The 26,277-nt window shown below is 37.9% G+C and overlaps 1 protein-coding gene across 11 annotated transcripts in view; it reads right to left on the minus strand.

The window, feature by feature from the left end:
• MPP7 (MAGUK p55 scaffold protein 7) overlaps nucleotides 1-26,277 on the minus strand; it is a 252,467-nt gene that overhangs the window by 129,778 nt on the left and 96,412 nt on the right. For 8 of the 11 annotated variants that reach the window (XM_074000707.1, XM_015455695.3, XM_065520446.1 and 5 more), the window contains one exon: nucleotides 16,467-16,585. The exons of the other annotated variants lie outside the window; for them this stretch is intronic. In XM_074000707.1, coding sequence (XP_073856808.1) covers nucleotides 16,467-16,585 — 119 coding nt within the window. The remainder of the gene's footprint in view (nucleotides 1-16,466; nucleotides 16,586-26,277) is intronic. 11 annotated transcript variants of the gene reach the window in all.

Consider the following 26,277-nt stretch of genomic DNA (forward strand, 5'->3'; position numbering starts at 1 on the left):
TATAATATGTTATACTTATCTAATATATTATTTATTAGTTGATATATTCATATATAATTAATATATATAGTATTTATAATCATAAATATATCATTGGCCAGGTACAGTGGCTTATGCCTGTAATCCCAGCACTTTGGGAGGCTGAGGCACATGAATCACTTAAGGTCAGGAGTTCGAGACCAGCCTATATTATATATTTTTAATAATGTAATATTATATTATGATGAAAATAAGTTATAAATTATATTGTTATAATATGATATAATATAGTATAATATGCTATATTAAGATAAATATAATACATTATTACCTTGTTATGATAATAAAATAAGTTATTATCTTATTCTTGGCACAGTCAGAACCTGAGTCCAAGCAATGTGGCTCATACTGCCAGCTCTGAATTCTGACCACAGTTGCCTCTTTGCAAAAGGGTGGGACATGAGTTTCTGGAAACACAGAAAAGTACTCAATATTCCTGACTGTCCATAACTGAGACAACACAAAAGGATGAACAGACAGACTCAATGAGAAGCAGATGATCACCAGACTCAAAAGAAAAAAGGATGGAGGCAGCAAAAGGTACCAACTTGATGTGAAGGAATCATGGAAGTCGTTGTCCTCTCTCTAGAAATTACCTGTCTTCTTCAGCCATACATTACACTCACACTTCCAATCATTTCATGATTATTAACCAAAGGCCTAACGTTCCAAACTACACTTCAGTGAGTATTATCTAGTCCCTCCACTCCAAATCAAGCAGAGTTTACACAAAATGTGTGCTTGTAATTCTAATTTTTTTCTTAGATCTTCGAATACATGCTCTAGAAATATAATTAAATATGGTGGTGGCTAAGCCTCCAAGCCAGCCCACAAAAACATGTTTAAATCTGTCATGTGAAATTCCATGCCGACATTAAGGTTTCTTTACGTAGAATGTGTATTCCTATATACCTTTTTACACAACCACAAGAAGTGTGAACTAGCCTCCACACAGCCTTGCCACAGCAGAACCCATAGCACTCCCTTATTCAATTGGAGTTGTTCTTCCTGTCATTTCCGAAGCTCTGATAGTCACTTTCGTGCTGACTTCCGTCAGAAGCGTATTGTATTGGCCGGGAGTGGTGACTCACGCCTATAATCTCATCACTTTGGGAGGCCAAGGCAGACAGACCACTTAGGCCAGGAGTTTGAGACCAGCCGGGCCAAAATGGTGAAACCTTATCTCTACTAAAAATACAAAAATTAGCTGGCCATGGTGGCAGGCGCCTGTAGTCCTAGCTACTCAGGAGGCAGAGGCAGAAGAATTGCTTGAACTCAGGAGGCGGAGGTTGCAGTGGGCCGAGATCGCACCACTGCACTCCAGCCTGGGTGACAGAGCAAGACTCCATCTCACACACAAAAAAAAGGCAGAGAAAGAGAGAGAGAGAGAGAGAGAGAGAGAAAGAGAACAGCCTATGTTGAAATTATTACAATTCAGTTCTATATTTTAAAAATAATTTACATCAAATAAAACAAGGACAGGCTCCAAGGAAGTTGTAGATGGCAATAACTGTGACGTTTTAAAATCATTTTACTATAGATGAAAACGAACATTGGAGATTTATTTGCTGCCAATGGTTCTGCAATTTGCTGTGGGAAATGGACTTTGAGAACCAACTGGGAATGTCAGGACCACACTGCACTGCCCAACACCTTTGTGGCAATTGCCACCTGCCATGGTATTAAAGTCAGATATCTAAAAACAGCACAATCCAGAAATGGAGGTGATAAAGGGAGATGACCCAAGGTCCTAGAATTGTAAATACACATTTCACTGAGCCAGTCAAATCACTTAGTAGAGCAATTTGGTTAAGACCTACTGCAGTGGGAAATGCACATATCTGTAGCCCAGAGACTCCACTGTTAGGTATAATACCTAGAGAAGCTAGACGTTTCCCTACTGGAATTCCTATTCTCTGGAATTAGAGAACAGCAGGAATTGCCCAAAAAGGGAAATAAGTGTTACAAATTTCCTGATTCCACACATTCTAATGAATGAACTGTTCTTAAGTCAGGGATTTCTAGGTAAGAAATTCCCCACATTCATTCTGGTAAAGCATGTAGGCTTCCCATTATGAAATTACGAATAAATATAAGATGGTTGTTCTGAAGCTAAGTATATTTGAAGCACCATGTAAATCTCACAATAACTTGACTGTTACATTACATAACTGCAGACCACGCGGGAGGACACAGCCGCACTAAATATTCACAAATCTGGCTCCTATTTTCTCATTCTTACTCTCAAGTAAATCTCTAAAAAGGGCGACATATGGCCACCATTTTTAGAGTATGAATTACAAAGGCAACAATTTACTCAGGGTCTCAGGAATTCTACAGCAGACTTTACATGTTTCTGTGCCTGAAAAAATGTAAACTATTACGTAAGACATAACTTCATCTGGCTTTTCCAACAGAGCTGGCCTGACAATTACCTTTGATAGGCCGAGGAGCGTTACCAGCTGCTGCTACCCAAGTCTCCGCTCTGTCAGACCAGGTGGCCATGGATCATTCGCAATGTCTGGCTGTCTTTTTCTTTTTCCTCCCACCCAAAGCAAATGATATGTCAGAGGCAAGTAACATAACCTCCCCATTGGGTTTACTCTCTAAACTTAATACCACCTCTCCCTTCCCCAAACAGCACTATTTGTTTCTAAAGGGGCCTATGCCATGAGTAGCTTATAAAATATTAATAGTTCTTCAGCCTTGAATCTGATTCACTACCATATAAATATCACCTTTTCCCCGCAAGTATGATGCTTTTTGTTGCTTCTAGATTGCAAGAAGAGAGGAACTTAAAAGTGCTTGAACCGAAAAGAGTTTATAAAACCATTCCTCGATAAAATTATCCCTCTTCTTAAAATAGCTTGACTGGATCGATTATCCTGAAAATAACTACTTTCTATGCAAATCTCATAGTGCTAATTTTAGTAAGAAAATCTGAGTTATTGAAAGATGAAGATCAAGAATTACCTTCAAAAACTGGTTTTTCACTTTCTGAAATTTCCAGATTGGAGAAATAAAATTTTAAAAGTATATTCTCATTCACAGGTTGCTCTATAAGCCTCTGTTCAGGATCTATTCAGATTCAAGATTAAGGAAGATTTTCCCTTTCAGAATTCAACCTAAATTCATGAGCATTAATTTAACTTTACAAATTCATATTAATATGGAGATTCAAAATAAACTCCCACTAAGTGTCATCTCTCTTACTTCACTTCTACTAGGTGACTAATATGCCTATGACTTCATAGGTTTCATTCAAAACAAGACTTCAGGGCATGTTTAAGAAGATAAATTGTATATTTTGAATTTAAAAATTACTCTTGATATTAAATAGTGGGCATTCCTTTTAAATTATGGCTAATAAAACTAGGAATTTATCTTACTCAAAAAAAAAAGTGTTCATCTTTATTAAAGGGGTAGGCAATTAAGAGATTATCGTGGCACTTCCAAGTCCCACGATACGTACTCTTGGGGTTTACAATAGGCTGATAGACAAAGGATTTTTCTATTTGTAGGGGAAAAGAAAAAAGATTAATCATAACATTATCATGATATCATCTACTGAGGAATACGGAGGCCTCTGATGAGGCTTCCATGTCTTTGAGTGAAAAGGACCAAAATAGTAAGCAAAGTTCACCTTAGTTGAATTTGTAAAGTTTTCAAGTTCAGAAGTAAAGCCCATTAAAGTCTACTGCTAGAGAGCAAACATCTTGAAAGAAGCTTGAGGAAAAAAATACTTTACCTCTAGAGGACAAGGGTAAGAATTACTTCAGGCTTCTCATCAGAAACTATGCGAGCGAAAAGAGAGTGGACTGAAATATTTTAAGTGTTGAAAGAAAAAAAAAATGCCAGTCTGGACTTCTGTATCTAATGGAATTACACTTCAAAAGTCAAGGAGAAATAAAAACTTTTTCAGACAAACAAAAACTCAAGGAATTTGCCACCAGTAGACCTGCCTTGTAAGAAGTGTTAAAAAGGAAGTTTGTCAGAGAGAAAGAAAATGACATAGGTCAGACCCTCGGATCTACATTAAAAAAAAAGGAAGGACATCAGAGAAAAAATAAATAAAGCAAAAACTTTTATTTGTTTTATTCTTAATTGATCTAATAGATAACTGTTCAGAGTAATATTATTAGCAATGTACTGGGGGATTACATTAGCATAGGCATAAGTACAATGAATGACAGCAATGTCATAAGAAATAGGAAAAAGGGAATTGAGAATACTCTGTTACAAGGTACCTGCACTACCTGTGAAATGACAGTGTTATCTGAAAATAGAACTAGGTCAGGCATGGTGGCTCATGCCTGTAATCCCAGCACTTTGGGAGGCTAAGGCGGGAGGATCACTTGAGTCCATGAGTTCAAGACCAGCCTAAGCAAGATAGCAAAACCCTGTCTCTATAAAAAAATAGAAAAGAAAAGTTAGCTGGGCATGGTGGCACATGCCTTTAGTTCCAGCTACTCTTCCAGCTACTTGGGAAGTTGAGAGGTGGGAGGAATACTTGGGCCCGGGAAATCAGGGCTGTGATGAGCCAAGATAACACTACTGCACTCCAGCCAGGGAGACAGAACAAGACCCTGTCTCAAAAAAAAACACAAACCTGTATTTGTTGTAAATGTGTGTTGCTAACTGTAAGACAAGCACAAAAAGAAAAAAAAATAAGTATAATTGATATGATAAAAGAAGAGAGTAAATGGAATAATATAAAATGGTCATCTAAAAACAGAGAAGGAGGAAAAGACAGGATATTTAAAATCTTAAAAAATAACAAGTGCAGTGAACAGAAATCAGTTGTAAACATGGTAAATCTTAACCAACTATATCAATAGACACTTCAAATGTGAATGGTCTAAATATACCAATTAAAAAACAGAGACTGTCAGAATGGATAAAAAGGAAGACCCACCTCCCAACTATATGTTGTCTATAAAAAACTCACATTGAATATAAAGATACAGACAAATGAAAAGAAAAAAATAGAGAAAGATACACTAACATTAACCCAAAAAAGATGGAGTACATATGTCAATTTCCAACACGGCAAATTGGCAGAACTAGAAAAATTATCAAAGATAAAGGTATTACATAATGAAAAGGGCATCAATTCCCCAAAAAGACATAACAATCCTAAATGTGTATGCACCTAACAAGAAAGCATCAAAATACATAAAGCAAAACTGATAAAACTGCAGAGAAATTCACAGTCACTATTATACTTGGAACCTCAATACCTGCTATCAGTCCATAATTGACAGATCCAGTAGGCCAAAAAAAAAAAAAAAAAAAAAAAAAAATTCAGTAAGGAGACAGTTGAACTGAGCAGCACCATCTACCAACTAAATCTAACTGACATTTATGGAATAGTTTATCCAGTTTACAGCAGTATACACATTCTTCTCAAGCTCACATAGACCATTCGACAAGATAGACCACATTCTGGGCCATTAAACACAACTTAAATCTAAACGAACAAAAACCATACAGCATGTGTTTTCAGACTACATGGAATTAAACTAGAAATCAGTAACAGAAAGACAGCAGGAAAATCTCTAAATATTTGGAAATCAGACAACATTTTAAATAACACATGGGTCAAACAAGAATTCTCAAGAATATTTTAAATTAAGTGAAAATGAAAATACAACTTGCTAAAACTTGTGAGATGCTGCAAAAGCAGTGGTTAGAATTTATAGCATTGAAAGAATACATTCAAAAGAAAGAAAAATCTAAAATTGATAATCTAACTTTGTAACCTTTGGAAACCAGAAAAAGAAGAGCAAGTAGAAGAAAAGAAATCAGACAACGAGAGCAAAAATCAACGAAACTGGAACAGGAAAACAACAGAGAAAAATCAACAAAATCAAAAGCAAGTTCTTTTAAATGATTAATAAAATTGATAAATCTATAGCCAGGGAAAAAAGAGACAAGATACAAATTACAAATATCAGAAATGAAAGAGGAGTCAACAGTACTGATGCCAAGGACAATAAAGAATCGTGATGAACAGTCCCATGCCCTCAAATTTGATAAGTTAAATGATATACACAATTCCTTGAAAGACAATAGTGACAAAAACTCACAAAAGAAGAAACATAAATCTGAATAAGCCTATATTTATGAAAGAAATTGAATCAGTAACTGGTTAACTTACAAAACAGCAAGCACCAGGCCCAGATGGCTTCACTGGTGAATTCTACAAAACACTTAAGGGAGAAATTATACCAATTCTCTGCAATCTCTTCTAGAAAGAAAAGGAAAACAGCAAGCAGAGTACACTTCCTACCTCATTCTATGAGGCCAGCATTATCTTATTATCAAAACCAGGCAAAGACATGACAAGGAAGGAGAATTACAGACTAACCATTCTTATAAACAGAGATGCAAAAAAACTCAACAAAATATTAATAAGTTGAACCTAACGATAGATCAAATTAATTACATACAGATGGAACATCCCAAATCCAAAAACCTGAAATCCAAAATGCTATGAAATCTGAAATGCTCCAAAATCTGATACTTTTTGAGTGCTGACATGGACATGATGCTCAATGAAATGCTCACCGGAGCACTTTGGGATTCTGGACTTTCAAATCAGGGATGCTTAACTAGTTAAGAATCTGCAAATATTCCAAAATTCAAAACAATCTAAAATCTAAAACACTTCTTTCAGATCCCAAGCCTTTTGGATAAGGAATCCTCAACCAATACCACGACCAAGTAAGATTCATTCGAGGTCTGCAAAATCTAGTTAAACATTCATAACTAAATTACTGTAATCAATCACATCAATATGCTAAACAAGAAAATCATATGATCACATCAATAGAAGCAAAAATATTTTTTAAGGCTGGGAGCAGTGGCTCACGCCTATAATCCCAGCACTTTGGGAAGCCAAGGCAGGTGGATAACTTGAGGTCAGGAGTTCAAGACCAGCCTGACCAACATGGTGAAACCCTGTCTCTACTAAAAATACAAAAATTAGCCAGGCGTGGTAGCGCATGCCTGTAATCCCAGCTACTTGAGAGGCTGAGGCACGAGAATTGCCTGAACCCTGGAGGCAGCTTGGGTGATAAAGTGAGACTCTGTCTTAAAAAATAAAATAAAATAAATAAATCAGTACCCATTCACAATAAAAACTCTGAGCAAACCAGAAATAGAAAGAACTTTCTCAACTTGACAAAGAACATGTATAAAATACCTACAGCTAAAATCATACTTAATGATGAGAAACTAGATTATTTTCCCTAAGATCAGTATAAAGAAAAGATGCCTGTTCACCACAGCTATTCAACACTACATGAGAATTCCTAGCTAATGCTACAAGACAAGACAAAAAAAGATATATACAGATTGAGAACAAACAAACAAACAGTCTTTGTTTACAGATGAGATAAGTATCTATGTAGAAAATCCCAAAGAATCAACAACAACAGCAAAACACCTTTGGCCACAAGTAAACGATTACAGCAAGGATGCAGAATAGAAGCTTAATATCCAAAAATCAATTGCTTTCCTATATACCAGTGCTGAACAGATGAAACTTGAAATTAAAAATATAATACCACTCCAAAGCCATAGTACCAAAAATAATAAAACATTTAGGTATAAATCTAACAAAATATAGTGTGTAGAGAATCTAAATAAGGAAAACACAGACTCTGGTAAAAGAAATCAAAGAAGATCTCAATAAATTGAGGAATATTCCATGTTCATGGTCAGGAATACACAATGTTACTAAGATGTCATCTCTTCACAAATTGAGCTATAGAATACACAGTCCCAGTCAAAATCGTAGCAGATTATTTTGTGGACATGACAAACTGATTATGAAGTTTATATGACAAGGCAAAAGATTCAGAATAGTCAACACAATATCAAAAAAGAACTAAGTCTGAGGGCTGACGCTACCCTACTTCAAAACTAACTATAAAGCTAAGGTAATCAAGATAGCATGTGTTGATGAAAGAATAAACAAATAGATAATGGAATATAGTAGCCCAAAAATAGACCCACACAAATAAAAGCTAATCTTTGACAAAGGAGTAAAGGCAACTCAACGAAAAAGAATGGTCTTTTCAACAACTGATGCTAAAACAATTGGATATTCATATGCAGACATTTTAATCTAGACACAGAACTCAAGGTAGACAATATAGCTAAATGTAAACACAAAACTGTAAAACTTCTAGGAGATAACACGAGAATATCTAGGTGACCTTGGGTTTGACAATGAGTTTTGGTTTTTGTTTGTTTGTTTTTTTGAGACTCGCGCTCTGTCACCTAGACTGGAGTGCAGTGGCACCATCCCAGCTCACTGCAAGCTCCGCCTCCTGGGTTCATGCCATTCTCCTGCCTCAGCCCCCTGAGTAGCTGGGACTACAGGCGACCACCACCACGCCCGGCTAATTTTTTGTATTTTTAGTGGAGACAAGGTTTCACAGTGTTAGCCAGGATGGTCTCCATCTCCTGACCTCATAATCTTCCCGCCTTGGCCTCCCAAAGTGCTGGGATTACAGGTGTGAGCCACCACACCTGGCCAGCAGTTTCTTAAAAAGCTAAAGATAGTCTTACCACATGATTCAGCAATTGTGCTCCTTGATATTTATCCAAATATGTTGTAAACTTACATCTACACAAAAACCTGCACACAAATGTTTATAGAATGTTTACCTGTAACTGCTCAAAACTGGAAGCAATGAACATGCTTCAAAAGGTTAATGGAGAAACAAACTATGGTGCTTATCTACAACTGAATCCTATTCAGCGATACAAAGTAAAGAAATGAGCTATGTTGCCATGAGAAGACTTGATGGAGCCCTAAATGCTTATTAGTAGGTAAAAGAAGCCAATCTGAAAAAGCTACAGACTGTATGATTCCAACGATATGACCTTCTGGAAAAGGCAAAACTATTCAGACAGTAAAACTATCAGTGATTGCTGAGCTGCGGAGGGAGGTCAGGTGAAGCACAGGAGATTTGGAAAGGTAAAACTATTCTTCATGACAATGTAATAATAGATATAAGACATAATGCATTTGTCAAAACCTAGAACTATACAACACAATGAATACACCTTAATGTAGACAATGGAGTTCAGTTAATAATAATGTATCAACAAATATTGGTTCGTTAATTGACAAATGTACCATGCCAATGCAAGAGGTAAATAATAAGAGAAACTGGGAAGGGGAAAAGGGAGATATGGGAGCTATCTGTACCATCTGCTCAATTTTTATGTAAATCTAAAACAGTTCTACAAAGTAAAGTTTATTAATTAAAAAGAATCCAATGGGAGAAATAATGGGCAAAGGATCCAGTTGGACATTTCTCCAAAGAAGACATACAAGTAGCCAATAAGCACATAAAAAGATGGTTAACATTATTTAGACTTCTAGAAAAAGAAAATCAAAATCACAATGAGATATCACTTCATACCCACCAGGATAGTAAAAATCAAAAAGTCAGATAAAAACAAGTGTTGATGAAGATATAGAGAAATCAGAACGCTTATACACTGCTGGCGGGAATATAAAATGGTTCAGCCACTTAGGAAAAAAGTCTAACAAGTCTTCATAAAAACTTAAGAGTTACCATTTAACCTAGCAATTCCTCTCCTAGATACATACCCAGGAGAAGTGATAATATACATCTACTCAATAACTTATACACAAATGTTCTTAGTAGCATACCCAGGAGAAGTGATAATATACATCTACTCAATAACTTATACACAAATGTTCTTAGTAGCATCACCATAACAGCCAATAGGCAGAAACAATCCAAATGTCCATCCATGGATGAAAGGATGAACTAAGTGTGACATCCATATAATGTTATTCAGTCATAAAAAGGAATTAAGTGCTGATACATGCTATAATTTGGGTGAGCCTTGAAAACATTAAGCTAAGTGACAGAAGCCAGTTACAAAAAAGCCACGGATAATGCTGTTTAAATGAAATGTTCAGAATAGGCAAATACACAGAGACAGAAAGTGGATTAGCAGTTGTTTAGGGATGGGATGGGAGAGAGAATGCAAGGATTGAAGAGTGATGGCTAGGGGTGAAGGATTTCTTTTTGAGGTGATAAAAAGGTTCTAAAATTGATTGTGGGGACAGGAAAAGAACAAAATAAATAAAAATCAATAAAATTGATTTTGGTAATGGTTGCACAACCTTGTGAATGTACTAAAAACCACTAAATTGTACGTTTTAAGTGGGTGATTGGACAGTAGGTGAAATATACATCTCAATAAATCTGTTCCCAAAAGAATGTTACCTTCTAAACATTGATGACTCCCAAATAGAGTTGCCAGATTTCAGTAGTGAAAACACAAATATTGCATAGTTCACACTTATAACAAAGACTATTCATTGCATATCTGAAATTCAACTGTAACAGGATGTCCCATATTTTATCCGGCAGCCCTACTCCCAAATCTATTCTCTCCAATCTAGAACATAATCATCCTCAGTTCAATATTCACATATCCAGGCCAGGCACGGTGGCTCACGCCTGTAATCCCAGCACTTTGGGAGGCCGAAGCAGGTGGATCACCTGAGGTCAGGAGTTCGAAATCACCCTGGCCAACATGGTGGAACCCTGTCTCTACTAAAAGTACAAAAATTAGCCAGGTGTGGTGGCAAGCGCCTGTAATCCCAGCTACACGGGAGGCTGAGGCAGGAGAATCCTACTACATGGGAGGCGGAGGCTGCAGTGAGCCAAGATCACACCACTGCACTCTAGCCTGGGTGACAGACTGAGACTCCATCTCAAAAAAAAAAAAAGATTCACATATCCAATAGGTGCTCTATTTGATTACGCCCCAGATATCAAACAAACATAACCAAAACTAAAATTACCTCTCATCTCCTCTGAGGAAATGGTCAAAATATGTAAGAACAGGTACTTGGTATCTTTCAGCTTATACAGGTCTCCTGATGCCCTCTTCCAACCCCCAATGGCCTGGCATAAACAATAGTTGGTGGTGGCTTACAACAGGACAGTTTCATATTTTAATGAACAGCCCACAGGCAGGTGAGGCTCTTCCAACACTTTGCCAACATCATCTCTGACTTGGGAATCTCATGTCCCATCCAATCTTCACAGTTTACCTCTAAAAGAAAAACCTGATTATCTTCACTCTTCTCTCCTTAAAACCTTTCCATGAAATGGTTCCCACTCTCTTAGAAGAAAGTCCATTCACCTTCTGTCGTTTACAAAGCAGAATAGGTCGCTGTTCATCTCTCCCGCCACCCTCGGCTGCCCACAGCCTTTCTGGTGTCACAGATCAGCCAAAACAATCTGTCGACCTCCATCCTGAAGGTGGACTGCTCACTCTTGCCTCCAAGTGTTTGCATCTATTATTCCTTCTGCCTGACATCCCATGCCCTGATCCATCCCATAAACTCTAACCTGAGCAACTCCTTTTTTTTTTTTTTTTTGAGACGGAATGTCACTCTGTCACCCAGGCTGGAGTGCAGTGGCACGATCTTGGCTCACTGCAACCTCTGCCTCCCAGGTTCAAGCAATTCTCGTGCCTCAGCCTCCCAAGTAGCTGGGATTACAGGCATGTGCCACCATGCCTGGCTAATTTTTATGTTTTTAGTAGAGATAGGGTTTCACCATGTTGGCCAGGCTGGTCTCGAACTGCTGACCTCAAGTGATCCACCTGCCTCAGCCTCCCAAAGTGCTGGGATTATAGGCATGAGCCACCACACCCAGTCCAACCTGAGCAACTCCTATTCCAAATGCAGGTTCTAGCTTAAGATACCAAATCCTCCATGAACCACCCCCCCTGAGGCCAGTATTGAGTGAGTTACCCTGTGTCTCTCCTAAAAAGTTCCAAATGAGACCTATCTTAGAATACTGTAATCATCCATCCCTTCATTTATAAACTCTCTGGGAGACTGGAGCCCCTACAGGCAAGGGATTGTGCCCAACAAGTTGGACATCTTAGCCCTAGTAGTCCATATAGTAACTGGCATAGAGTACGTACTCAACAAATAATATCAATCAGTCCATCAAAACTCAAAGTTAAATAGATGCTTGAGGTGATGGATACCCCATTTACCCTGACGTGATTATTATGCATTGTATGCTGGTATCAAAATTATTGTATACTCCATAAAAATATATACCTACTTTGTAACCCCCAAAACTAAAAAATATGCAGTTAAAACAATGTAACCAGATGTTACAGGGCTCTGAGTATTTATCATTACTTGTATAAGGCTGAAATCACAGAAACACACACAATAATTCAATCATATGAGGAAAATTATCTGGAAAATATCAATTTGGGTTTGTTGAAATACTTTAATATACCAAAAAGAATAAAATTGAGATTGGTACATTTTTTTCCTCCTGTTCCCAAATATACACACAATTATTTTAAAGGGTAGGGGAAAACATAACACAACTATTTAAAAGGTACTAACAATTCCATATTCTTATCCTAGAAATCTAACATAGTTGTGAGTTAAAAACAAAGATTTCTGGAGGAAACAGAACTACAGCCTTATTTAAAAGAAACATAGGCCGGGTGCAGTGGCTCACACCTGTAGTCCCAACACTTGGAGAGGCCGAGGCAGGTGGATCCCTTGAGGTCAGGATTCAAGACCAGCCTGGCCAACATGACAAAACCCTATCTCTACCAAAAATACAAAAATTAGCCAGGCCTGGTGACAGGCGGCTGTAGTCCCAGCTACTTAGGAGGCTGAGGCACGAGAATAACTTGAACCTAGGAGGCAGAAGTTGCAGTGAGCCAAGATGGCACCATTACACTCCAGCCTGGGTGACAGAGCAAAACTCTGTCTCAAAGAATTAAAAAAAAAGAAAGAAAGAAAGAAAGAAAGATAGTATTTAAGTAAGTTTTTATGCCATATCTTGTTTTAAAATGAACTTAAACCAGATTACAAAAACACACACAAACATAACTAAAAAAAAATAACATGTATAATAAGTAAAGAGATCTCAATAGGAAAAAAGAACCCACAAGAATAGAAACTAAATCTAGAAATGAGGTTGAGATACAAAATATATGGTCCTGGATATTTGCAAGAGATGGGTCCTGGATGAACCATTCCCTAGTTCATGTGAATTCTGATATCCTTCTATTCCCACCCTCATAAACAATGTATTTCCATCCCACAGATAATGTGTATTTGTCAGTTTTCACGCTGCTGATAAAGACATACCTGAGACTGGGTAATTTACAAAGAAAAAGAGGTTTAATGGACTCACAGTTCCATGTGGCTGGGGAAGCCTCACAATCACGGCAGAGGCAAAAGGCACATCTTACATCGTGGTAGGCAAGAGAAGATGAAAGCCAAGCAAAAGGGGTTTCCTCTTATAAAACCATCAGATCTTGTGAGACGTATTCACTACCATGAGAAGAGTATGAGGGAAACCACCCCCATGATTCAATTATCTCCCGTGGGATCCCTCCCACAACACATATAAATTAAGAGAGCTACAATTCAAGATGAGATTTGGGTGGGGACACAGCTAAACCATATCAATATGAGACTTCCCAGGCATTCTCTCAGTATCATCTTCCCCTGATACTTCTAAAGCCTCATGCTCACCGTTTTTATTGTTCTTCAACTTTTCTATTCAGGAATTTTTCTTTTCAAAAGCATCCTCAGCTAACACCCTAGAGGATCACCATATTTCCTTTTTAGTGACAAGCTCACAGCCTACATATACCTGCCCTGTAGCCCAATACCCCAAGGTGGCTGAACCTGTCACAGAGACTGTATTACCCAAACTTCCTCTTTATATTTTTCCCTAGTCCAAAGAGGTGTATGTATTTAAAATTGTGTTTTGATTTACAGCCTGCCCCCAAACATTTTTTTAAGAGACAGGGTCTCTCTCATCCAGACTGCAGCACAGTAGTGTGATCTCAGCTTACTGCAGCCTTGACCTCCCAGGCTCATGCGATCCTCCCACATCGGCCTCTTGAGTAGCTAGGACTGCAGTCCTGCCACACTATGCCTGGCTAATTTTTATTTTTTTTTATTTTTTATTTTTTATTTTTTTTAGAGAGAGGGTCTTGCTATGCTGCCCAGGCTGGTCTTGAACTCATGGCCTGGGATTACAGCTGTGAACCACTGCACTCAGCCCATTTAAACACACACACACACACACACACACACACACACACACACACACACACACGATAACAACTATGAAAATTCCGTTCTAGAATAAAATCAAGTTTTGTGTTCACTCAGTTCTAAATCACAGCCTAACAGCTTCGACTGCAGGCAGAAGAGCATAAAACCAAAGCAATTTTGATTCACTCTACCACAAATCTTTTCAAACGAATTCTTTCAGCTCTACCAAGATCTACGTACAAAAGCTGAAACCTTCTATTCCTTCAAGCTTAAATAGACACGCTTGGAATACAGCTAAGCGGTTTGTTCCAGCTGTTTAAATCTCCAGTCCCAGGAGCCTGCCTCCTGAAAGTATTGTAGACTTTACATACTTGAAAATGAATAGAATGGGTCAGTCAAAGGACACACTTGAGGTCTGTGTCTGATAAAAGTTGGGGGTGGCAGGAACTATTAAGACATTGAGAATGTACTAGAGGTATGTAATAAAACTAATTTTGAAAATACATTTTATAGCAATTACTGGAAAACATTTAGAATAGTACATGTGTTATTGTGCTATCTAAATACTAGCAACATGAGCTTATTTGCTCCACTGTTTTTATGAAATCAGATATCAATACCCTCCGCTATGCTTTCTAACCACTTAGTATTGACATATACTTTGAAAAACAGCCTCAGCTTAAAACTCAAGCCAGTGTAACTAAGAATTTGTTTTATGCATTAGTTTCATGCTTTTAATAGAAATAACAACCATCTCTGTAGTTCCTTTTTGATCCTTAGCATGCTACGATAATTAACTTTTTCCTCAATCCTTAATAATGCCTACTTAAATTTGCCTAACCCCATTATATAACTACCAAAAAACTCAGATCTTCGCTATTTTATTGAAACTCACAAACAACCTTGTAAACAGATAGTATAACTTTAATTTTATAGGTAAGGAAACTGAGATAGTAGCTATGTTATAAATACATACAAAGGAATATGCATCCATTGTTTGGAGGCATGCCTATTTAATGATTAAAGGATGATGATGCCATCTCAAATTTATTTTATTCCTTCTATCAAAAGGTCAACTCAATCTAAATAAACCCATAGCTATCCAACTTCCATATATTCAACATAAAAATATTTTTATGATTGTATTACCAAGTCACAAACGTCATCAGTCATAATCCCAAGACCATGCCGAATAAACCCCCAGAGGGCAACTATTAATTAGAGCACAAGGATGCCGTGGAAATTACATTGTTATGAAAAAATAAAGAAATGAACAAATAAACGTAGTCTTTAAATGTACCGCCAGGGAAATGCCACATACCAACACTTCCATTTCAAGAACTGTCACTGCTGGAAGTACACAAATTTCAGTAAATTCGACAAGAAAAAATATATAGGAATCCTGTTCTGTAAAGCAATTGCAGCTCAGAAGTTGCTCATTTTCGAATACTCTATATCAATTAAAAGCCTCTTATCATGACAGGCAACCATAACAAATTTCGCTGAATTTAAAAATACAGGTCTGGTTATCATTGAGGCGCTGGTTTCTACCTCCTCACAAACTCCAGAAAGACTCTGAAGTTCTTTCAGCTTGAGTTAGATGAGAGAAAATGCAATTCATATTTCCAGAAGCACAAGTGGCATATTTTCCAGTAAGCTTCTTGTTCTCATTTTACTATTTTAGGAGTTCTGATCACTCCCAATGTTGCTGTATGGCCAGACCCGATTTCTGCTGGCTGATCATTTTCATGGCATGATGCTTTACTAAAACTGTCTCCAAAAACTGTTTTTACTCGCATTCGGCTTCAGTGTATTTATATACAAAATACCACTTCAATGGAGTGCTGCCAATAAAAGAAACAGCTTACTAGAATTTCAGTTGACTTTGTTAAAGGAAATTATTTTAAATTAATGTGGCTACTGAACTGCTGCCATCCTTGACCTCAGAAAATAGATTCCTTCTAATTTTTGCTGTGAACATTTATTTAAGTTAAATTCCAGCTCATGAATGTTGACCGTAAAAGAGTCTAAACCTTCCTGCTACTATTTCATATTCTTTCTCTAAACAAGGGGGTGACCACATGGTTGCTACATTAGTATACAGAGCCAGCTCACCACCATTAAGTGAAATCATCTATGTATTTTTGGTAGAATCTTTAACAACTTCCACGCCCGTCGGTGAATGGAACAAGGCTGTTTTGTTTTCAGAGAGCAACAATTTGATCTCTGGTTTACTTGGTGGTGCCCCAAATATTTTTCCATATGCTTTTTGCGAAGAGAATCTGACATCAGCATGGTTTACCTTTACCAATGAATGCAGGCTTTTTTCACCAAACATATCCCAGAGGAAGGTCAGGTCTTCCTGGCTATCCACATGTGGCTGCAGCTGGGCTGGCAGAGCAGCCAACAGCTCATACAGACCTATAAAATGAAAATAAAACACAAAGTGTAATCTTAGAGTGATCTCATTAATTTTGCCTAAGGTGTGTGTAAATGACAGCTGGAACATACCGATTTTACTGGATTTGTATTCCGGGCCATCAAGCTAAACACTTCTCCGAAGAACCAAAGGGGAATTTTCTGGTTTTTGAATTCCAAAGCAGTGGTATGTATTAACAGACTCGTTTTTACCTCTCACAGTTGTCAACATTCTACAGCCATCCAAGTTTACATAACCCGAGACAGAAAATGTGTACAGGTTTTCAGAAAAAGAAGAAAACACATACATTCCTTTCCCTAATCATTATTACATTTCCCTCAATCTACGCCAAAGAGTGAAATGAGTCATGAATAGGAAAAACTTCCTTAGAAGATCAGAAAATTGATAGGGTGGCCCATTAAAGGGGTTTTGTAGTGTCCAAATAGTTCCTAATAACATATAGTTTCAAAAATACTTGCATTATCTAACATCCAAAAGAAAGTCCTACAAAGTATGGGAAAAGAAATCATACGTGGTTCTGCATTACTATAGTCAACTATTTAAAAAGAAAAAAAAGCTACGTAAAACTTGGTTTACAATTGGGGGATGTACAGTTTATGTAATACCCTCTGAAAGAGTTAAAGTAACAGATGCGGGTTACTCGTGGAGTCCTCACTAGACACTTCCTAGGGGCAGACAGTAGTGCAGTGTTCCACGGTAGCGTGCTACATAAACCATCCATCTCCATCACAGCCCGTAACACTCCTGTCCAAGAAATGTTGCAACAGCGCCTGCCCGAGACTCTTTAGGGAGGTGACCTGGCAGGAGTCAATATCAACTCATAGCACATGTTTCATTTTCCAGTGGGATTACATGAGGTAAAAAGGACAAAATTCCTTTTATTTCTTGTCTGCTGTCTACAAAAACACCAAGACCTCCTGGGACCTACAACACATGGGACTGTTGTTATTTTTGGTCTGAGTAAGTGCTGCTGTTCATCACAGGGACAGCTTTACAAGAGATTTAACTAGCAAGGAATAGTAAATTACGGGCTGATGATTCGTCTATCTATTATCTTCCTGAAGCATGCTGATTCTGCTTATCAGTGATAACTCACAACTAAAGGCATTAGGTACCACGTTGAAAGTTAAGATGCGTAACTTGGGAGATCTGATTAAATTTAAACATTCCTAGGGCCTTATTTGGCAAAAATAGAAATAAAAAGCTAAAACACTCTTAAAAAAAAAAAAAAAAAAAAACCTTCTCTCAATTACATTCTGAAGTATTCTTGGTGTTTTACATCTATTCCCTTAAGATTCTGGCATTCTGCCTACAACAGCTGTTATTTACAATTTAGTAAAATTATTTGTAAGGTATCTCAACCTAACTCAATCTGTAATAATACAGGTCTCATTATATATATGAAAGTAATCAACAATGGCCAAGATCAGTGGTTAAGGTCGGAAGTCAAAACGTGAAATTATGTAAAGAGAGAGTGGAATTTCATTATTTTATTATTGATTTGGGGAGCTGTAAAAATAATTGCCTATTCCTTGGTAACGTGACTTACAGTTTAATTAAGGAGACTAATTCAACTGTGATATAATTTACATGATAAAAGTTGTCAGGAGGATTAAATGACTCAATACCTTAGAACAGTCCCTGTCACATAAAAAGTACTCAATATGTTTCATATGAAACTCGGTAAGTTTTAGTCATTGTCATTATTAATTATTACTGTTATTAATCATATCGTTACTGAAAAAGCAAAAGTATGGATCAAACAGAGCTAGATTCAAACTCAAAGTCTATACTTAGAGCATTTCACGTAACTTAACCGAGCCTTGTTTCCCTCACGTGTTTAAAAAGAAATAGTAACCTTTAAGTGTGGTAAAATTGCATAGCATGGCCAGGCACAATGGCTCACGCCTATAATCCCGGCACCTTGGAAGGCCGAGGCAGGCGGATGACTTAAGGTCAGGAGTTCAAGACCAGCCTGGCCAATGTGGTGAAACCCCATCTCTACCAAAAATATAAAAAGTAGCCCAGCATGGTGGCACACGCCTATAATTCCAGCTATTCAGGAGGCTGAGGCAGGAGAATCACTTGAACCCCGGAGGTGGAGGTTGGAGTGAGCCGAGACCACACCATTGGACTCCAGCTTGAGCAACAGAGTGAAACTCCATCTCAAAAAAAAAAAAAAAAAAATTGCATAGCACTAAATACGCAAACACACAGAGACACACACAAATGAGTGCATATAAAACGTGAAATCTGAATAAGATCAAAGGATTGTACCAATGACAATTTCCTAGTTGCAAGACTCTATTATAATTATGCAAGATGCTACCATCGGAAGAAAGTGGGTGAGGGGTACATGGGATCATAACACGAATCTACAATTATCTCAAAATAAAATGCTAATACAAAAAAAATGACAAACACGGTTGTTGTAAGAATTCCATAGAGCAATGCACATGGCGGCATTCAGCCCTGTGGCTGGCACAGAGTAGGCACTGCTTTGCTTAACATGTCTTCTTCTAGAATGAAAATGTCATTTCAATTCAATGGTTCAAAGTCAAAACAATAGCTTAGCTATATATTGCAATTGGATACAATACCATACTCAGAAATAAAACCACGGTAGTTTTTTACATATGGAAAGTGTTAACTTTACCCAAGTACTGCTTACATTTTGTGGGAATAAGCCATATTTAAGTTTTTATAAAAAATAATTTTTCTGTTAGCAGAAGCTCATAAAGCAGAGTTTTCTGGTTTTTACTAGTTTTATGCAATCCTAACTAATATCCCACCATAGTTTGGCACTCTAGCGACAAGAGCTGTCCTTTCCCTTCAACTACCACATCTGGTAACCATGACCACAGCAAGAAAAGACAGGACAGTGCCAACCAGAAATTAAAGACATGATTAAAGGAGCTACCAGGCCAGAGCTGTGTGCAGTCTCCATGAAGGTAAGTAATACAGACAACTACTTCCACTCAAATGAATTATATGGGCCTTAGAAACCATCTCTGGCCATGCATAAAATGGGGCCTGTGTTTTAACATGTTTTTTAAAATACTCCTATACTCAGTTCCTAAAGTTCTAATGGTGAAGAATTTTGTGAAATCCAAATGGTTTGGGTCGTGGAGATTCAAAGGGCAAATGATGACAGTTTAGATAGCAGGAGATATTTTTTAAGAATTTACCTAAATCTACTTGGTCTCTGGGCAACAACTGAGACAATGAGATACTCTACACTCTTTAGTCATTCAAACTCATTGATTCCAGTAAACATTTATGGTAGCCATGAATGAAACACTCCTCAAGGTTCTAAAGATCTAAGAAAAATCAGTCACGGCTCCTGTCCTCAGGAGTTTGCAGTGCAGTAGACAAGCACAGACAGGTCTATTAGTAAGTCCAGGGCAAGGTTAGAGTCTTGTGGCAATGGCAAGGGAAGTGGTCAATTCGTGCCAATGAGGAAGAAGACATCAGGAAAGTCTTCAGAAAAGAAGTAAACACTTGAGTTAGGTCTTTGCTATGGTTTGAATGTGTCCCCTAAAAAGCATGTATCAGAAACTTAAACCCCAATGCAAGAGTGTTGGGAAGTGGAGGCCAATGAGAGGTTATTAGGCCATGAGGGGTATGCCCTCAAAGATAGATTAATGCCATTATTGTAAGACTGGGCTCATTATCTTGGGAATGGGTTCGTTATATGAAGGTGAGTCAGTCTTCTACTCCGTCTCTTTGCCCGTCTGCCATGGATGACGCAGCAAGAAGGCCCTCATCAGATGCTGGTTCCTTGATCTCGGACTTCCCAGCCTCCAGAACTGTGAGCCAATAAAATTCTGTTCGTTACAAATTGCCTAGTCTGTGGTGTTCTGTTATAGCAGTACAAAACTGACTAAGACCCTCTTTAAAGGCAAAGTTCCTAAGAATCAAATTTACTTAGTTCTTATATTCAGAATACTATGCTTGTCACTGGAGATACAACTTATAGAACATACAACTCTCTGCCCCCAGAGGTCTTATCATCTTAGATGACGCAGAATATGCCCCAACATAAAGCAATCCTATATATATAAGGCTCTCCTATTTGCCCAAGAAAAGATCCAAAACACATTTTCTTCCAAATAAATACATGAACATTTAGTGTGACAATGAAATACATATCTAATTATTAACATCTGTTTATGTCTAATTAATAATTCAAATATCTAATTGGTTTTTACAGATGTTGATAAAATGCTCATGCCTGATTCTAAAATTTAAATTGCAGTTTAGTTAGGAACACATACCTTAAATTACCTATAAGGTAAAATATATTAATTTAGATATTTGATTTGGGGCCCACTTGCATATTTCATGAAACTGTTTTATTTCTTTACAATAATTTTATAAATAATTTAAATTTCAGAGTTAAAATATATCATTTTCATTTCTAAATAAGCTGCTTAAGATGTAGCATATTTTTGATTATTTGTGAGATAGTGTCATGGGAAATTTACATAAAACTGATCAGTTTTTTATTTGTTCTGTAACTGTATAGTTTTTATTTCTACAACAGAACCACTAAGCTACTCTTTAAGTATCTTTAACATTTGCAAATGTGAGGTCACAACCTTTCCCTAAGGAATAATAATTAAATCTGGCTTAAACTTCTTTGTAACCTTTTTTTCTCCCATTGTCTTGATGAATAGTGTGCTTTTTTAAAAAATAATTCTGTCAGGTGGCCTCTAAAACTATACTCCAAAATTTTGAATTTAGGTTATATGACAACAATGTGCCTTCTCCATTCAACATATTTTTGTGTAAGTGAAATAACAGAAAGTTACCTATAGGAGATTTTGTAAGAACTGAAATATAAAGCAGTTCTCTCTTCTCTGAGAAAGAATTTTAAGGAGGAAAAAAATCTCACCTTATATTTGGGTACATGCAATAGATACTGTCAAACACGCAGGTGAAGCATTTCAATAAAATTATTTCATAAAATTTTCCAGTAGATAAAAAGCAGTATTTTTTAATTTGCATATTTTATAACTGAAAAAAAAAAGCACCACAGCAAAACTAAAATATGTCAAGGGTCAGTTGATTGATAAGTACAAGAACTGTAATAATTTAAAGATGAGAGCAATCAATGCAGGTCAGAAAAGGTTATATTGGGGGCTGGGTGCAGTGGCTCACTCCTCTCAGCACTTTGGGAGGCCAAGGCAGAAGGACTGCTTGAGTTAGAGACCAACCTGGGCAACATAGTGAGATCCTGTCTATATAAAAAATTTAAGAAATTAGCCAGGCATGGTGGTGCACACCTGTAGTCCAGATATTCAGGAGGCTGAGGCAGGAGAATTACTTGAGCCCAGGAGGTAAAGGCTGCAGTTAACTATAATCACACCACTTTACTCCAGCCTGGGCATGAGAGTGAGACCCCATCTCAAAAAAAAAAAAAAAAAAATATGTGTATATATATATATATATATGAAAAAGAAAAGAAAGAAAAAGAAAAGGCTACACTGGAACTCGCAGGACTTGAGCTAGGATCTGAAAAAGGAAAACAGAACCTGGAAGGGTACATTCTAGGTTGGAGAACACCCAAGGTGGAAAGGCAGTTATAATCACATAAATCTATAGATTTTTAAGTGCACTAAATTTCCATAAAACTGAAGAAAACACTAGTGATTAATCAAACCCTAATTTCTGCCTTTTATGTTTGTATCAGTGATGGTCCAACCTGGAGACAGGAGCTCTGCAGTAATTTGAACAGAGAAGCTTAATATAAATAATTATTACCTACAACAGGAGCTTACTGTAAAGTCAGAGAGAACTCTAAATACCACCTAGGACTGAAGGAGATTTTTTTCTGTTATCCAAGGAGAAAACAACCTTGGAAGAGGACTCCCTCCCCAAGGCTAAGACTCAGAGCTCACAGGAGAATGTGTGTTTGCAGCTCACAAGATGGTTGAGCTCCTTGGGCCAAAGCTTCTCCACTATCATTGGGCAGGCAAGAAATACCCATCTCCAGGATGCAAGTGGACAAAAAACTGTGCCTGGGACTAGCAAGCAGCAAATACTTCTCCAGTATACAGATGGTTTGAGGCTGGCAGGCAGGAAACCATTTTTAGTCCTGGCGTAGCAGGACTAAAAAGCCAGAAATATCCTGGGAGTGTATAAAAGTGACAGGAACTGTCAAGCAAACACCCCCTCCAGTACATAGGCAGGGTGAGGCTAGCAAGTTGACCTCTGGGATGCCCACAAGACTCACTGGGAGTCTGTCCACGGACGTGTCACTAAAACTCAGAGGATAAGTACCATTGGATACTCCCACAGGTGCTGTTAGAAATCCTATGAAAGGAGGAAGAAAAAGCAAATAAGAAAACACAAGAATAAGGAAGAGAGGCAACCTCCTCCTCTTGCATCGTGCCATCCAGTGCCCTCTTCTGACAAAACTTAACATCAGGCCAGCAGCAAAAGAGAAATACTTGAAGGGCCTAGCTCTATCTTCATAGAGCAGGCAAGAAAGTACGAATTTGGAGCTAAGAGACAATAAAATGATAACTGGCTCAATCTTCTATATAGAGATTTATGTGTGTACATATGAGGCTGATACAGTTTAGCCATGTGTCCCCTCTAAGTCTCACGTTGAATTGCAACCTCAAATTGGGACCTGGTGGAAGGTGACTGGATCATGGGGGTGTATCCCTCATGGCTTGGGGCTGTCCTCAAGACAGTGAGTGAGTTGCAGTGAGATCTGTTTAAAAGTGTGTGGCACCTCCCCCCACTCATTTCCTTTGTCCCTATTTTCACCATGTGATATACCTGCTCCCCATTCACCTTCCACCATTACTGTAAGCTTCCTGAGGCCTCCTCAGAAGCAGATGCCAGCTCCATGCTTCCTGTACAGCCTGCAGAACCATGAGCCAATTATACTTCTTTTCTTTATAAATTGCCCAGTTGCAAGTATTCCTCTAGAGCAATGCAAAGTACAACCCAACATGGAGGCCGAGGCAGGAAGATGGCTTGCGGCCAGGATTCTGGGACAAGCCCGGGCAATTCAGAAAGAACCAACACTGCAAAAGAAAATTTTTCAGTTAGCTGAGCATGGTGGTGTGTGCTTCTATAGTACTAGCTACTTGGGAGGCTGAAGAGGGAGGATCCTTTGAGCCCAGAAGGTCAAGGCTGCAGTGAGCTATGATTGCACCACTGCACTCCGGCCTGAGTGACAGAATAAAATCCTATCTCAAAAAATTTAAAAAAAAAAAAAGTAGTATTTGTGTGTCTCTTTCTGTGGGAGAGGAATATTGTCTTTCTACTCTATTTTCGGTGTTCCTTCTGTTATTCGGCATTGGAGATACAATGAAAAAATATTTAACTAGTGATTAGTGAAAGTAAATGTTTTTCTAATATAGATTTGAAACGGAAATACTATTGCATCAAAGGCTTGTATTAACAATGTTTGCATGTCTTAACAATATGCTAAGCCTGACCCCAATAGCTCAGTTGGAGCACTGAGCCAAAGTTCTAAGTTCAACAAATGACAAATGAACAGTTTTGAGAGGGTTAATTTTATGTGTTAATTTGACTGGGCTAAGAGATGTCCAGATAGTTGGTAAGACATTATTTCTGGGTGTGTCTGCGAGGATGTTTCTGAAAGAGATTATCCTTTGAATTGGTAGACTCAAGAAAGAAGATCTACTCTCATCAACACAGGCAGCATCAGCCAATTTCACTGAGGGTCTAAACAGATCCAAAAGGCAGAGGAAGGGCAAATTCCCCCTCTCCCTTATTGAGCTGGGACACCCATTTTCTCCTGCCCTCACACATCAGGCTTCCTGGTTCTTGGGCCTTTGTGCTTTGATACTTACTTATACTGCAGCCCTTTCCCTTCCACCCCACAATCTTGGTTCTCAGGCCTTCAGACTCAGACTGAGTTATGCCACCAGCTTTCCTGGTTCTCCAGATTGCAGATGGCAGATCACAGGACTTCTTGACCTCCATAATCACGTGAGTGAATTCCCATAATAAATCTCCTATAAACACACACACCTATATAGTCAGTTGATACAAAAGTAATCGCAGTTTTTACTATCATGTCAAAAACTGCAATTACGTTTGCACCAACCTAATATATACCTATCTCTGGGTGTGTACGTATGTGTGTGTATGGATGTATATTATATTATATCTCCTATTGGTTTTGTTTATTTGGAGAACCCAAACACAGCTCTTTTCTATCAAAAGAGCACTCTCTTAATTTCAACTTCCTCATAAATATATGAAACTTAGAAGGTCAAGATAGGTTGTGGTTCTCCAACATTAAAAATACATAAAACCCCTAAGCATGGAAAAACAACACAAAGTCCATAGTGGGCAAAAACTTTAGGGGCTAAGAAAGGGCTTAAAATTAAAGGAACTAATTGCGAAGACACATAAAGATGTTTTGAGATTTTTAAACAGGTTACCAAAGCCTGCTCTCTGGAAAGCAAATGTTGTAACCTATTCTCCCTTTCCAGAGGAATTTTATATGGCAAAGTTTGGCTGTATGAAATCATAAAAAGTCATGTACTAATGAGAATGCTTTCAGTACAATATAAATACCTCACTCCGTGAGCCAGCTCATTAAGCCATCTCATATGTAAGACCATAATCTTAATTTAACTACACTGACTGATTTATTTGATGGGATTTAAACGTGCTGTAGCTGGCTTCCCTCTAGCCACGCTATACTCAACGATAAGTACATGTGTCACTTACTTTTTGTGAAGGATAAAAACTATATGCTTTGAGATCACTGAGTTCTTTAATTGGACCTAAATAATATGCTGTGGTCATCTTCCTGAACCCATGCTACACTGCAGGAGAAACATACGTCACTGTCTCACTGTCTTTTTTTTTTTTTTTTTAGATGAGGTCTCACTCTGTCACTCAGGCTAGAGTGCAGTGGGCATGGTTACAGCTCCCTGCAACCTTGAACCCCTGGACTTAAGGGACTCTCTCACCTCAGCCTCCCTAGTAGCTGGGACTATAGGAGTACGCCACTGCACCTAGTATCATTGTCCTTACAGATAAAGGACTATGCGCTTTTCCCCTCTAACAACTTACAAAAAGAGTATGTTCTTGGGGCTTTAGTAGCCCTGGGCAACACACTGAGATGGTATGTATTTTACATACACTTTTAGACACTTTGATGCTTTGAGCAACTTCAAGTTGTTTTGCAGTATATTTTTTACCATATATATATAGAGAGAGAGAGAGAGAGAATTACTGTAAAACTAAAGTCATGTTTTCTATCAGAATATTATCTTTATATAAGATATACATAAGTAACAGGCAGGTGAGTTGACCAAGGATTGGGGAAGGTAGACAACCTGACCTATCCCATAAGGAAATGTAATCATGTTGAGTAAACAATTCACCCAAAGTTATAATTCATTAACCAGAAGATAATCACAAGCTGTCATCATCTGGAATTAATAAGATTGCATTATCTTTTAAGAGTATACAAACCACCAGAATACATCAGAATACTTTTAACTGAGGAAGACGACAGGCAAGGAGTCCCATATGACAGGGGCAGAGGGAGCAAGAGGAAGAGGGGATATAAGGAAGGAAATGGGAGCCCAGATCACACAGGGCCTGGGAGGGCAAACACTGGAAGGAGCTTCACTTTTACTTTTGAGTGAAAGAGCCACTGCAGAGT

This window comes from Macaca fascicularis, chromosome 9 (assembly GCF_037993035.2).
Source record: "Macaca fascicularis isolate 582-1 chromosome 9, T2T-MFA8v1.1".
In the NCBI taxonomy this organism is placed as follows: domain Eukaryota; kingdom Metazoa; phylum Chordata; class Mammalia; order Primates; family Cercopithecidae; genus Macaca; species Macaca fascicularis.